The sequence below is a fragment of the Oenanthe melanoleuca genome, chromosome 25, assembly GCF_029582105.1.
Source record: "Oenanthe melanoleuca isolate GR-GAL-2019-014 chromosome 25, OMel1.0, whole genome shotgun sequence".
NCBI classification, from domain to species: Eukaryota; Metazoa; Chordata; class Aves; order Passeriformes; family Muscicapidae; genus Oenanthe; species Oenanthe melanoleuca.
The window spans coordinates 1,065,735-1,079,931 of NC_079358.1; the positions used below are offsets into that span (position 1 = coordinate 1,065,735).

A 14,197-nucleotide genomic window follows, 5' to 3' on the forward strand; every position below is an offset into this window, starting at 1 on the left:
AAACACCAGCTTTGATCTGAGCAAGATGCCAGGATTTTGAAAACAAGACTTTAGCATCAAACACAGATCCTTTGAAAGCTGAAGGAGTTTGCCCTGAAAAGCTCCTTTCTCATCTAAGGGTGAATGAGTTCTCCAAGCACACTGAAAATTACTTCAAAAAACATGAATAGCAGAACAGGAAGTATCTAGTGAGATGTCAAAAAAGTCTGTAATTTTTTTCAGCACTTTTAAACCCAAAATTCTTATATGGGAATTTATTTCCTTTTTTTGTGCCATAAATCTACTTAATAATCAGCATGATTAACAGAAACATTTTGGAGGGAAATTTCAAAGGACAAAATTTCATCTGGTAACTTCAAATAGAAACATCTTGAGATGTTTCCTTTGGAGAAGGTTGCAGTGGCTGCAGAAACATTAAAAAAACTCCCAAAATCAGCCACAGAGTCAAAGCTGCTTCTTGCAATTTTGTATCATTAAAAATTTCAGATTTTTGGTTCAAGAGAATACCTTGAATAGCAAGTGAATAGCAGGTTTTGCTGCCACTAAGGAGGATCCCACTGGAAGAGTAAGAGTATTGCAGACAGATACCAAAATCAAAAATCATGCACAGCCCCAAACTTCAGGAATAAAAAGGAGCCCTGATTGCCTGACTTGGGCAAATGCAGTTTTATATCAGAGAAACACAAAATCAGGTAATTCCTCCTGAGCCCTGATTGCCTGACTTGGATAAATGCAGTTTAATATCAGAGAAACACAAAATCAGGTAATTCCACCTGAGCCCTGATTGCCTGATTTGGATAAATGCAGTTTTATATCAGAGAAACACAAAATCAGGTAATTCCACCTGAGCCCTGATTGCCTGACTTGGGCAAATGCAGTTTTATACCAGAAAAACAGAAAATCAGGTTTTAATCTGACTGAAAAAAGGAACATCAACACCTCCTGAGTGTTTCACCTGCTCTCTCCTCCTGCCCCTACAAACTTCCTCTCTGCTGCCTCAATGTTGCAATCAGATGGACAATGCCATAAAAAATAGACTAAAAGAGTTTTCCTGGAATTCTGTTCCTTTCCAGCCCAAATTTCAAGGGCTGCTCCACGTTGCTGTGGTGTCAGATGGAATGAAATGGCCCATCTGGGCACAAAGCTGCTCAAAAGGGTGAAATTACTTTGCATCAAAAAGCATTTTGTGCTTTAAAAACTGCAACATTTGTTCCTGTGCAATCTTTAGTTCAACTGTCTGCTTTAAGAATCCATCCAATAAAAGTATTGCCCAAAGCAATTGCATAAAACATGTTACATTTCCATAAAATTGGTATTATTCTTAGTTTGACACTGAGCTGAACTGAAAATTCTGTATTTCCTGTGAATATCTAGTTTCTTGACTTGCACCATTCACCTGAGGAATAATAATTCTAGGTTATTTTGATATAAACTATTAACAGTTTATAGTTAATCACTGGGGACATGAGTTAGTGGCAGTGCTGGGGAACACTGAACTTGAAAATCTTAAAGGCTCTTCTCAAACAGAACAATTCTGTGATTCTAGAATCATCACAGACACCAACAGCAAAAAAAACCCCACAACTTTATTCTAAAAAAGGTATCAGATTTCATTACTACTAGATCATTATTTACTGGCATTATCACTGGAATTTATTTGCAAAAAGCTCAAGGGTAGCTGATCCTTCCTGAGAACAGGGACATCTATCAAGCCTGGTGTCACACTTCTCACCTAAACCCAGCTCACACCACTTGAAGCAGGCAGAAGAAACCAGCCTGTTAATGAAAATGTTGTTTGATATTTCTCTTGAGAGCCACCAGAAGCAAGAAGGATTTTTTTATGCACATGCACAAATTTATTGTTTTGGCTGTTGTACTTCAGGCCACTGCTCAGGCTACAAGTCAAACAAACATTCTGAGGAATCACAGGAATTGTTCTGTAGCTGTGGCATCAACATATTCTATGCAATTCCCCAAATAAAAATGCAGTTTATTTTTCTAAAAGCAAGTTTGAACTACCAGGAAAACAATAACTCTGTGGAATTAGTGTAAGACAAAAAACTCATGTCCCAGATCCTGCAGGAAATACTTTGAGCTATCCAAAAAGAAAACAAATCAATTCTTCAGCTTTGTAACTTATTTGCTTGAAACTTTTTCACTTGGTGGCTGTGATTTCATCAGCAAACTTCCCTGCATGACCAAAGGCAAGAGGAGCTGCAGAATGCTGCACTCAGCAGTTTTTCACAGGAATAAGGAGATGGAGCAGGAGGACAAGTCCCAACCTGCTGAGAGTGAGGCTGCTACTGTCACTTCTTGCCTTTTCTGTGCTAAACCATCCCTACACACCATCCTACAAAATTAAAATGTCCAGGTTTGTTCTAGGCTTGGGTTTTTGGGTTTAACACAGCAATATCTGCCTGGCCCAGGACATTTCTGAAAGAATTAAATCCATAATTTCTGTGAAAAAGCAAACTGAGCACTGCTTGGTTACTGCAGAACCTGCTAATTTTGTTTTTTGTAAAACCTGGGTATCTCAGGCATTTCTGGGTTTCCCTTTACTACTCCATGATTTTCTCCTCAGAAAAAAATATTTATGAGCTTTTATGTCTACACATTTCTGGAGGATAAATTGTAAATATACCAGGAAAAACTTCTTCACTGCAAGGGTGGTCAGGAATTAGGACAGGCCCAGGGAAGTGGTGGAATTACCATCCCTGGAAGGGTTCAAAAACCTTGGATGTGTGGATGTGGCACCTGGGGAACAGCTGGACTCTGTGAGCTGGGGAACAGCTGGATTCCAGGATCTGGGAGGGCTTTTCCAACCTGAATGATTCTGTGATTCCAGCTCACCTCACCCTTTTCAGACTGGACATAAACCCTGTTTTCACACACCTGAAGACACTCCCCAAGTTTTATGAGTCCTGGAAAAAATCCTGACAGAGTGCAAAGGATTTTCCTACTATTTTCATTTTAACACTGGTATTCCCAAGAGAACAACTCCACTACTTCTCTTTGTCTTTCACTGTTTAACTGTGCACCCTGCAAGTGCTCAATTTTCATTCTAATTCTTTTTTGCTCCTTTAAAAGAACAGCAAGTTCTGTTTCAGAGCTCCAAGTAAAGCCACACCTGGCTCTGAATGGGTCACATGTTTGCTTTCCCCTCCTCTGCATCCACAGCAAAAATTCATGGATGGTTTTCCTTTGCTGAAATGTAATTTGCAGTGCTAAAACTCTCTTTATTACATGGCAGTAAGACAAAAAAAGCAACCCTTGGGTATTATATTCAAAACATGTGATGGTTTTTAGCCATCATTGCCATTTATTTCCACACAGACACTTCTAATCCCACTTCAGGAATCAGCAGGATGTTGTTTAGTGTCATTTCTAACAACCCAAAGTGCAAAATGGCAGCAGGGAACAGACAGACTTAAACATCATCTCAGAACAATTCAGAGCAGAGGATCTAAAGTGAGTTATCATGAGTCAGGGATTTGAAACTCTTATAAATAATGCAAATTTAATGCAACAGATCTGCATCCTCTGCATCACACCCCAGGGCTGCTTGCCAGGCAGGAGCTGCAATCTAAAACTGACATGGTATCAACAGTGTCATGCACCACATCAATAATGTTCTACAACATCACTAATATTTTACTCCCTTTCTACTTTCCATTTGAAATGGGATGGATCTCTGGAAAAAAAAAAAAAAAAAATCCTGGTGTATCAACAAATATGTCAAGGATGAAGAATCCCTGATGTCACCATGTGAATTCAAATATTGATTATTTTCTCTGGTAAAATCTGCCAGGGTATGAGCTCTTGATGCAAAGGGAAAGTCTCCAGACACAGTGGTGCCTTTTGAGGGCAGAATCAGGGAATTATGGAATGTCCTGAGCTGGAAGGGATCATCCAAACACCCCAAAATCCCATCCTGGTGTCCAAACCCTCCTGGAGCTCTGGCTGTGCCTGAACCCTCTGGGGGAAAAACCTTTCCCTGATCTCCAACCTAAACCTCCCTTAATGAACTCAACATTAAACCTCCCCCAAAATAAGATTTTCAGCTGCAGGGGCCACCTCAATATAGACACCAAGAGAAATCACTGGTTGGATATTCCAGACTGGCTCAATATTCAAGTCATTGCAACAGAGTCTTGACCAAAAAAAAATTAAAAAAAAAAGAAAAGAAAACCATCAGTGTAACAACAAACTGGGATCTACTCTTCCAATGTTTTTCAAGCCAAAATCAGAAACATCATTAGAAATAATAAGTTTGCTCTGAAATGGAAGAATGCAGAATAAAGGCCATTGCCAAAATTTTAAGTTATGCAATGTACACTTGAGAATTTCTTGTTCAATAGGCTGACTGAAAACACCTCTGTTTCCAGTGGAGGAAAACTCCAAAGTGAGCAGAGATTCCTTTCCATGCAAAAGGCAATTTTAGTCCTTACACATAACATCCAGCACATTTGTTTTGCCAGCACATAATTTATTACTCAGGATCCCAGACTGGTTTGGGTTAAAAGGGATTTTAAAGATTTAATTTCACTCCCTGCCATGGGCAGGGATATCTTCCATTATCCCAGGCTGCTCCAAGCCTGGCCTTGGAGACTTCCAGGGATCCAGGGGCACCTGAGAATGGGTGGAATTCCTTCCCAAAATCCCATTTAACCCACCTAACCCTTCCCTCTGGCAGTGAGAAGCCATTTCCACAGTCCTGCCACTGCAAGGCCACAATGAGGTCACCCCCAAATTTCACTTCTCTTTAAGGTGACTCTTCCTCAAGGCCAATTCCAGTCAGGGTATGCCAAGGGAAAGGAAAAAGCTCTGGGGATTTCACACAGCACAAGGTGAGGAATTTTCCTCCCCCCTGGGCAGGCTTTGCCTTAGGAGATCAGCCAGGACAGATTTCTGCAGGAAGATTTGAGAACAGGACACAGAAATGGAAATGCTTCAGCCTTGGGAACCTCTGGAACAGGAGCCCCCTGAGCAGACAAACCCTGGGATCCAAATTCCAGGGATTTCCTGGATTCCCCTGAATCACCTGGCAGCACTATATCCTAACATTTAACAAAACTTCTATTTTTATTGGAAAAAAGAGCAATCTGTAATCAAACCCTTCAAAAATTTAGCATCTATGCAACTATATTTGTACTCCTTGCCATTTATCCTATTTTCCCCTATCTGCTACTGCTGCTCTCACTGATTACATCATGGAGATCATAAAAACAAATCCTCCAGGCAGGGCTACTTCCTGGTGTCTGGAAAAGCCCTGGCATGTCTCTCCAGCCACTGCTTTACATGCAGGTTATCACCAGGCTGCTTTCTAACTCATTTGGAAAAGTCTGTTTTAGTTTTCAGACCTTGCCTGAGCCACTCGTGGCAGTGACAGGTGAGACACAACAAAATAACTGGTTTTAACAGGTAGGAAAAAAAATAAATCCAACCACCAGAGGCAAGCACAGCACAGAGCCCCATCTCAAGAGAGACAAGATATCCAAATCCCTCCAGTTTTTACAGAAAAGAGACTATAAATCTCCCCATTACTTCTCAGAAATGAACACAGTGTTGAAACAACAAACTGGCAGACTGTGAAAAAGCATTTTTTCCCTGCTAATGGCCACAAAATAAAACCATTTCTAACTCCAGACACTTCAGTATCAAGAGGTTACACAGAAAACCAGCAGAACACAGTGGTGCAGAGATGATGAAGCTTTTAAACACAACTTAAATAAATGTAGCATGACTTGCAAATCACCCCACACACACACATCACTCACCTGCTTGGAAGGACAGTGCTCACTCTTCTCCTCTGTCATCTTCCCACTCTTGGGAGCCCTTCTTGGCTGCTTGATGCTGGTTTTTATGGCAGGCCTGCAGACATAATTCTCCAGGTTCTTGGGAGGTTTTTTTGTCCTCTTTGCTTGAAGGCCAATCTTCAGTTTGAGGTTTCCCTCGGAGAAGTTGGTTTCTTTCACTGAGAACTGCTGTGCATCGCTCAGAGCTTCACTCTCTGCCTTCCCCTCCCTGCTCTTCTTCTTCCCTTCCTCCTCCTCCTTGGTGCAGCCTTCAAGCTCTGCTTCCCCTTTGCCCACCAAGGTGCCAATGTTTACCACAGAGGGGCTTTTCCCACAAAACCCTTCAGAATCAGAACCCAAGCCTAACATAGCAGTATTCCGAGGGTCCATCACAGGAGGAATATTTGCCTTCAGGTGATTTTTGCAGGGAAGATTTTACAGAGATATGTTCCTCAGAAGAGCTGTTCCACTATGGGCAGTCAACATCTTTCACTCTGTGGGAGGAAAAAGACAGACAGAATAAACTTGGATTTTCTAGCAGAAATTAAATTAATATTAAAACTAAGTAAATGTATTGCTGATGTTCCAGGACACCACAATTTAGCTGTAAAGCACTTTGAAATGGTAAGTGAAAAATAAAAAGCATGTCAATATTATAATTTACAAATTATCCACTTTTTTTTTTTATTTTAATATATTGATCATCAAAACAATTTTTAATTTATAAACAGAGCCCAGATAGTCCTAGTCTTGCTGTTTCTGGATCCACTGAAAGAGCTGCATCTGAGGAAGGAGTGAGCAAATGAAACCCATGAGAAAGCATCCAAAGCCTAGAAATATTCTGGTTTTAATTATCTGAGCCACCAGGAAAGTTGAGCCTAAGCCACGTGTGCATCAGTTTACAAACATGCCACAAAATCCACTTGTTACTTAAGGACTTTCCACAATTCAGGAAGAGGGGTGGGAGAACAGAAGCCAACCCCACCAAACATTCACAGAGGGAATTCACACTTCCAGCAGCACAGACACTGTCAGGAATATTGAATTGACCTATTTTATATAAAATAATAGAGGGAATCTTTTCATCTTAATGACAGCAGAACTAAATTAGAGTCAAGCTTGAAGTTTGGGAGGGTCCCCACTGCTCACCACAGAGCTCTGAGCTTCCCTCCCTGCCAGGGGAGGTATTAACTTACTTTTACTCAAAGTAAAAACCTAAAAAACTCTAAAATTAGTACCTTAAAGCACCAAAAGTCCAAAAAGCTCACAGGCAGGGACATCTTCTGCTATTCCAGACTGGAAGGAACCCTTCCAGGGATGGGGCAGTCACAGCTCCTCACCAAAAATTCCCCCTGTCCTCTCTCCAAACCCTTGTAAAATTCTCTCTCCATCTTTCTGGTACTGAGAAGATATTTGTTCTGGGGACATTCTAAGGAGAAAATGCTTAAATATCTTCAGCACTTAAGTACCTTTATCATTTTTGAAATGAAAAGGATCAGACACAAATCTGAAAAAACACTGATTTGCTGAAAAGTGCATCACAGCCACCAAACCACAGCCTGAATCTTCTGTCCTTATCTTCTCTACAGTCATTAAGGCTGAATTGTGAGGAAAGATGTCATGAACTTAAAAATGAGTTTCAAATAAAGGTCTCAAGGAGCTCAGAATTTTTCTGTGATGTTTGGAACCCACAGCCCCCCCTGGCTAGACACAAACTGGGGAAGCAGCAGCAAGGAGCTGGTTTGGGGGTGAGGCTGGAGCTCAGGCACTGCATGGAAAGGGGAAGGATCAGGAATGTGAAAGGTGACACCAGAGAGCACCAAGGCAACTGCAGCAGCCACAGGTTGGAGGACAGATGCCAGGATTAGTGGGGACACAAGAAATGCTGCTGGGAACAGCAGATGCACAAAGCCAGGCTTCCCTGGCTACATCCTCAGAGAAAACAAACTTATTTCCATGTGCACATTATTCACAGGGTTTCTATCTGCAGCTCTGGCTTTCCAACTCTGTACATCCTCAGAAATCAAACCTGCTATTATTACTCATAAGACCAGAGGTAATTAGATGAAATCTCCATTTTACAAGGAGAAAAAAAAAAAAGGGTAGAGCAGTGTGACATGGACACAAAGTGAGTCAGTGGCACTGCCCAGTTCAAGGCCCAACAGGCTTCACCCTGTCACCAAAAATTAGCTTTTTCATATCCACCAATGTGCAAGGAAAACTGGCCAGCAGGTAAAAAATTCTGAACTAAAGAATTTGTATTATTCAAGTCCAAGAAAAGGGACTTTTCTTGCCAACATGCACAAATCTGTGCTCACACAACTATTTCCTTCTCTAGTGACCAGGGTGCAGATGATAATACCTCAGATATTTCCTTACAAATAAAATTAATACAAAACCAGCAGCAAGACTCACACACTGACCTTAGAAACTGCAAGACCCAAAGTGCAAGGTGAGAATCAGAGCAAAGGATCAGTGCTAAGAGGATCAGTAACTATCCAGAAACAAAGTCACTAAATTGATGGCTCCCACACAGAGCAGATCATTTATTTATCCACTGATAAGTACCAAACCTGGCCCTAATCACCAAAATCTCCTCCCAGTCCCCAATTTCTTCACTAATTCACAAGATGTGTGTCTGTCCCTGGGATCTCATCTCCCTGCCTTATCAAGTTCAAGCTTCTTGTCACTGTCTCCAAGGTGTTCTCAAGTGTACCTTGGCTCTTCCCTGCTCCTGCTCCTCAGAGCTGTTTCCCCACTGATGCCACTATTTGTTTTCTTTTCTCACTTTACTTTCTCTGTGCTACTCCTCACACTGTGTGTGCCTCACTTGCTGCAGGATCTGTTCCATTCCTCCTGCAGGTTGTGCCTTAAAATCCTGGGAATGTCAAAGCAAAGGAGCAGCCAACTGGTGACAGCCACAGTTCAGAGGAAGCTATAAAAACTTACATGAATTTACCCTGAAAACTCTGATGCTTTGGGATTTTAAAGACCTAAAATGATCATATTTAACCATGGGAGATAAGGCACTTAGCTGTGTTTCTGTTTTCTGTTTGTTGCACAAAGTTCCAAGTCTTGCTCTGAATTATCCTACATCCATGAGATCTTAACAAAACTTTTGCTGGATTGAAAATGATTCAGAGCCAAATCCCTGCATGGCCTCTCAAGTGATGAGCAAGACATGTCCTCACCCCCTCCCAACAAAGCAAATCCCATCAAACTCCCAGCCCCTCAGCCAGGAGCTTCTGCAGATCTCAAATCCCTCCTGAAATTCTTCTTCCCCCCCAAAAAAAATTAACTATGCAGCATTTTAACATCCATTTTGACATGTGCCACCTGGAACTAAATGTTCATTAATGATTTCTCTAATGCCAGACACAGTTTTAATACCTGGCATTCATCTTTATTCCCCTGGTCCCACATCCCAAACCCTTTCTGCCCATCAGCTGCTAAGATTTCTGTTCTTCTGATCCTCTGCTTTCCCAGAAAGAAAATGCCAAGGGTTGATTCTGCTGTCAGATCCCAGATATGTTTCCCCACACTCCCTCAGCAATATGAACTGAGATTTCCCCCTCTGCTCAATTCAGGATGTTGTGTTCATTCCTGCTGCTGCTTTTGTTGATGAAAACACACTGTCATGTCATATTTGGAAGGTGAATATTTTTTCTTTTGGTTCTTTTCATTGCTTCAGCTCCAAGGGACATTAAAACCAATTCAGCTGAGTGTTAGAAATCTCAGAATAATACTACTAACTCTATGGCCTCCCACAGTCCCCTCTCAAATTCCTTGTCTTCTTTTCTTTGCTAAGGAAGACAAGTTCCACACTCAGAAAAAAAAAAGGAGTAAAAAGTGGGATAAAGCCTTACAGTATTTCTCTACATCCCAATCCCAGAACAGGGGAAACAGGAGTTTCCCTGGATCACCTGCACAAGCACCCTTAAAATATTTAGAGCTGGAGACATTTACCAGGAGTTTTTGCTTTATTTTTGTTTATTTGTTACAGGAGGTAACAAATAAAATGTTTTCCAATCAGAATCTGCTGGATGTGTTTGTGACAGACAGAAATCCCAGGAGATGTGTCTTCTCAGGAAAGGAGCAGGAGCCAGGTTTTGTGGGAGGAAAGGCAGAGGAACAGACAGAGATAGAATTTCTCCTGGTTTTTAACCTGACTGCAGGTCTGGAATCACAGGGTTGAATTCAGAAGTTCCCTATTCATATGCAAATCATGGTAAAATTGCTAAAATCTGCATAACCAAGCTGTGTTTGATGGGAGCAAAGGTTCCTCCACCCTTAGGCTTTGAGTACCAACATCAGCCAACACTGAATGCTGAGGGAAAAGCAGTTTGGGAATTCTCCTAAAATATTATCCCACCTGCTACAGTGTGAGTCAGGAGCTCCCTGAGAGGTCTCTGCACCCAGTGCCTTCCAGGGGATTTTCTGGACAAAACCCATTTATTTCTATCCATCCAGTAAAAGATAAGCTCACAGCAAAGCAGAACTTCCCTTTAACTCCAGACAGATTCTTTTGGTTATTCCCAACCCACCCCAGTGCCACACCTGTGCCACAGGTGATGGACAGAAAATCAGGGACAAACACAGATTTTGCTTTCACAGAACAATCACAACAGGTCTCATGACAGATTTTTTTCCCTTTGCAAGCTGGAGATGGGACTCATGACCTCACTGGAGTGGGAGAATGTGTTTACAACAGCACCAGCCCTTCCAACAGCAGCAGAAATTAATTTAATTTTTAAAAAGTCAACAATCCCACAGACAACAATATCTGTTTAAAAATACCTTTAATTCAGTAACTACACTATTGTCACTTTTCTCTTGTGAAAACAACACTTCCATTTTTACCAATATGTCTGTCTCTATCACCAAGGAAAAAAACTGCTTTTTATATCCTCCAGGACAGTTTAAACTTTTGAAAACAACTGGGGAGAAAAAAAAAAAAAAAAAAAAAAAAAAAAGCTTCTTCTGGAAATTGTAACTCAAATTTTGTCACTGGTTATTATCACTCAAACCTTTTTAGGCGACTGCTGACTGCCTGTAGCAACAAATTCAAGTCCAAAAAGAAGTTGTGGTAATTCTGTCTTTTAAACCAAGATGTTTCAGACTTAGAACTCTTCAAAAATGAAAAAAGGAAAGCCTCTCTTTTATACTCTCAGACAGCTGAGAAAAGCTTTGAGTAAGAACACTTCTTAAGAACTGAAGCAGCAGACAGATGATGATTTTAGAGCCCATCTCTCCCCATATGTTCAAGCAGCTGCTTGAAAACTTCTCTGTTTCCCACAGAGGCACCAGGGATGATCTCAAGATCCTCAAGGATGACCACAGGAAACCCAAATCCTAAAGAATTCACCCCTGGAAAAACGAGTGCAGGTGCAAGCTAAATTACTGCAAGCAGGACAGCTAAAACAAAGCAGGAAAGAAGGTGCAGTGCTCCTGGAAATGAAAATTGAGATTTCAAGGGTTTCACAGGTTCTGCCCTTGCTCCCAGAGCTGGCTCCTGACAGCACACAGCCAGCAGCAGTGAAAGCATGTCCTGAGGCCATGGCATGGAAACCCACATTCCAAGTTCTCTGCTCCATAATTAACAGGGTGAAGAACCACAAACCAAGGGCCAAAAGCAGGTGGTAGAAAGTCAAGAGACCACGGAAGGGAGAGACAAGGATGGGAACAGATTTTGACCAGGAAGACCAAGATAAGGCTCAACCTTATCCTAAACCCAAAATCACGGTCAATAAAGCCAAAACGAGATTAAAAACGCAACGAAAGTAAAATCTCAGAAGTGTGATTTTGTGAGAAGGGAGATGACAAAGTCTACAAGGCAACCAACCAAAAAAAAAACTAAAAAACTAAAAAAAAACCTCATAAATATTGAGCAGAGAGACCCCCAGCCCCGTTCTCCACATGTCACACGGGGAAATCCTGAACTTGGGGGATGCGCAGGGAAGCGGGTGCCAGGAGCGGTCCACGATATATCCCGACGTGGATTTCAGGTTCCCGCAGCCCCAGCCCGGTCCCCGATATATCCCGACGTGGATTTCAGGTTCTCGCAGCCCCAGCCCGATCCCCGATATATCCCGACGTGGATTTCAGGTTCTCGCAGCCCCAGCCCGGTCCCCGATACATCCAACGCGGGTCTCCGGTTCCCGCAGCCCCAGCGAGCGGCCCGGGCCCCGCTGCTGCCACCGGGGATCCCCCGCCCCTCGCCGCCGTCGCTGTCAGGGATCCCCCGGTGCCTCCTCAGCCCATCCCCGGCTGTCAGGCACCCGCTGCGGGCCCTGCCGGGGATCCCCCCCCGCGCCGCCCCCGGGGATCCCCCGTTGTCACCGGGGATACGCAGCGCTGTGGGGATGCGGTGATGAGGTGTGAGGGGGACGCGGCGGAGATGCGGGAATGGGGCGCGGAGCGGCCCCGCGGCGGATCCCGGCGCGCCTCCCCTCCCCCCGGGGCCGCGGGCCTGAGGCGGTCCCCAGTCCCCGCCCGCGCTCCCGCCCGCCCGCCCGCTCCTCACCGTGTCAGCGGCAGCGCGGCCGGGGCCGAGCACGGGCTGCTCCGCGCCGCATCCCCGCGGCCGCCCGGGTGCGGACGGGGCCGGGGCGGGACCGGGACCGAGCGGCCGCCGCGGCGGGGCCTGAGCCGAGCGAGGCGGCGGAACCAAAATGGCGGCGGCTCCTGCTCCGCCGCGAGCGAGCGCACGGCCACGCCCCCGGCGCTGGCCACGCCCACTCCGTGCTGGCCACGCCCCCAGCGTTGCCACGCCCACCACGGGCAAAGGGCGCGGCGGTCACGCCCCACGATATGACCACGCCCCAAATATTTAACCACGCCCACTAAGACACGCCCCTTCATCCAGGCCACGCCCACTTGGAAAAGCGCTCGGGAAAGGAAAATTCGCTTTTTTCCCCCAAAGTGATGCAGGTGGGTTTTTGGTACACAAAGCCATCTTTCCACGAATGCCGCACCCACGCGCTTGCCAGTTCACAGTCATTAAATCTTTTTGTGAGGCTGGAATTGTGGGATGTTAAGGGGTTGGGATGGATCTTAAAGGGTATTTATTCTCATCCCTCCTGTCATGGAGCAGATGACACAAGGCCTTGGACTCTTCCAGGGATCCAGGGGCAGTCACAGCTTCTCTGGCAGCCTCTTCCAGGGCATCCCCATCCTCACAGGGAGGAATTTCTTCCTGATGGGAGACCAAATTTTTCCCTCTGTCAATTTGTATCTGTTACTCCTTGTCCCATCACTACAGTCCCTGACAAGGAGTCCCTCTCCATTTTCCTGTAGCCCCTTTAGGTCCCAGAAGGTGCTCTGAGATCTTCTCAGATCCTGCTCCTCTCCAGGTTGAATATTCCCAACTCTCCCAGTCCTTTTAGCTACATGGTTGCCCACACTCCAGCAGTTCCACATCCTCCATATTTTGGGAATGATGGAATGATGCTCACAATATCTGATGGGAATTACCATAGCCATTTGTAATTGCTGTTAAATAGTGTTTTAAAACATTGTCTGCAGAAATAGGAGAAAATAATTAAAAATTGTATTACAGCAATACATATATATATAAAACCCACATTAGCAAAAATCCTTGGGGCTAAAACACCTGTAGCAAAAAGAAATGTGAAATCTTTGCAGAAGCAGAGATTTAAGCTGTTGATACCTGAAAACCTGGCAATGAAACAACAAACAGCAAATTGCTTTTGCACTGTGCATGTAAAATACAATAGTGAGGATCCAGATGACTCCTCAGAAATGACAAACAGGATGTCCCTGAGGCAGCACTGGGACATGGAATATTGGGGGCATCAGGATGAGCATTCCCAGCAGGGCAGGGAGATGCTGCCCCTCTGCAGTGCTGGGTCCAGCTCTGGATCTCAGCACAGCAGGGCCAGCAGCTCCCAGAGGGTGCCAGAGATGCTGAGAGATCCCTGCCCAGGAAAGGCTGAGGGAGCTGGGGCTGCTCAGCCTGGAGAGGAGCCTCAGCCCTGGGTGTCCCTGAGTGCAGGAGGGGCAGAGCAGGGCCCAGGCTCTGCTCCAGGCCCAGCAATGGCACCAGAGCCACGGGCAGGGACTGAGCCCAGCAACTGTCCCTGCACAGGAGGCACAGCTTGTGTCCTGGGCAGTGCCCAGCGCTGAGCAGAGCCCAGAGAGGCTGTGGAGCCTCATCCTGGGATATCCCAGACCCACTGGCCACAATCCTGTGCTATGGGATGGCTCTGAGCAGAGCCCAGAGAGGCTGAGGCTCATCCCTGGGATATCCCAGACCCACTGGCCACAACCCTGTGCTATGGGACGGCTCTGACTCCAGATGTGACCCCCAGCGATCCCTCCCAGCCTGACCCATCGCGGATTTAATTCCTCCATTTCTGGCCACAAACCACCAGCAGCATTCC

General features: G+C 44.7%; 1 protein-coding gene across 1 annotated transcript in view; it reads right to left on the bottom strand.

Moving 5' to 3' along the window:
* ASH1L (ASH1 like histone lysine methyltransferase) overlaps nt 1-12,541 on the bottom strand; it is a 62,009-nt gene extending 49,468 nt beyond the window's left edge. The window contains exons 1-2 of the mRNA XM_056510645.1: nt 12,319-12,541; nt 5,778-6,289 (exon numbers count right to left, since the gene is read on the bottom strand). Coding sequence (XP_056366620.1) covers nt 5,778-6,185 — 408 coding nt within the window. The 5' untranslated portion in view covers nt 6,186-6,289; nt 12,319-12,541. The remainder of the gene's footprint in view (nt 1-5,777; nt 6,290-12,318) is intronic.
* Between the last annotated feature and the right edge of the window lie 1,656 nt (nt 12,542-14,197).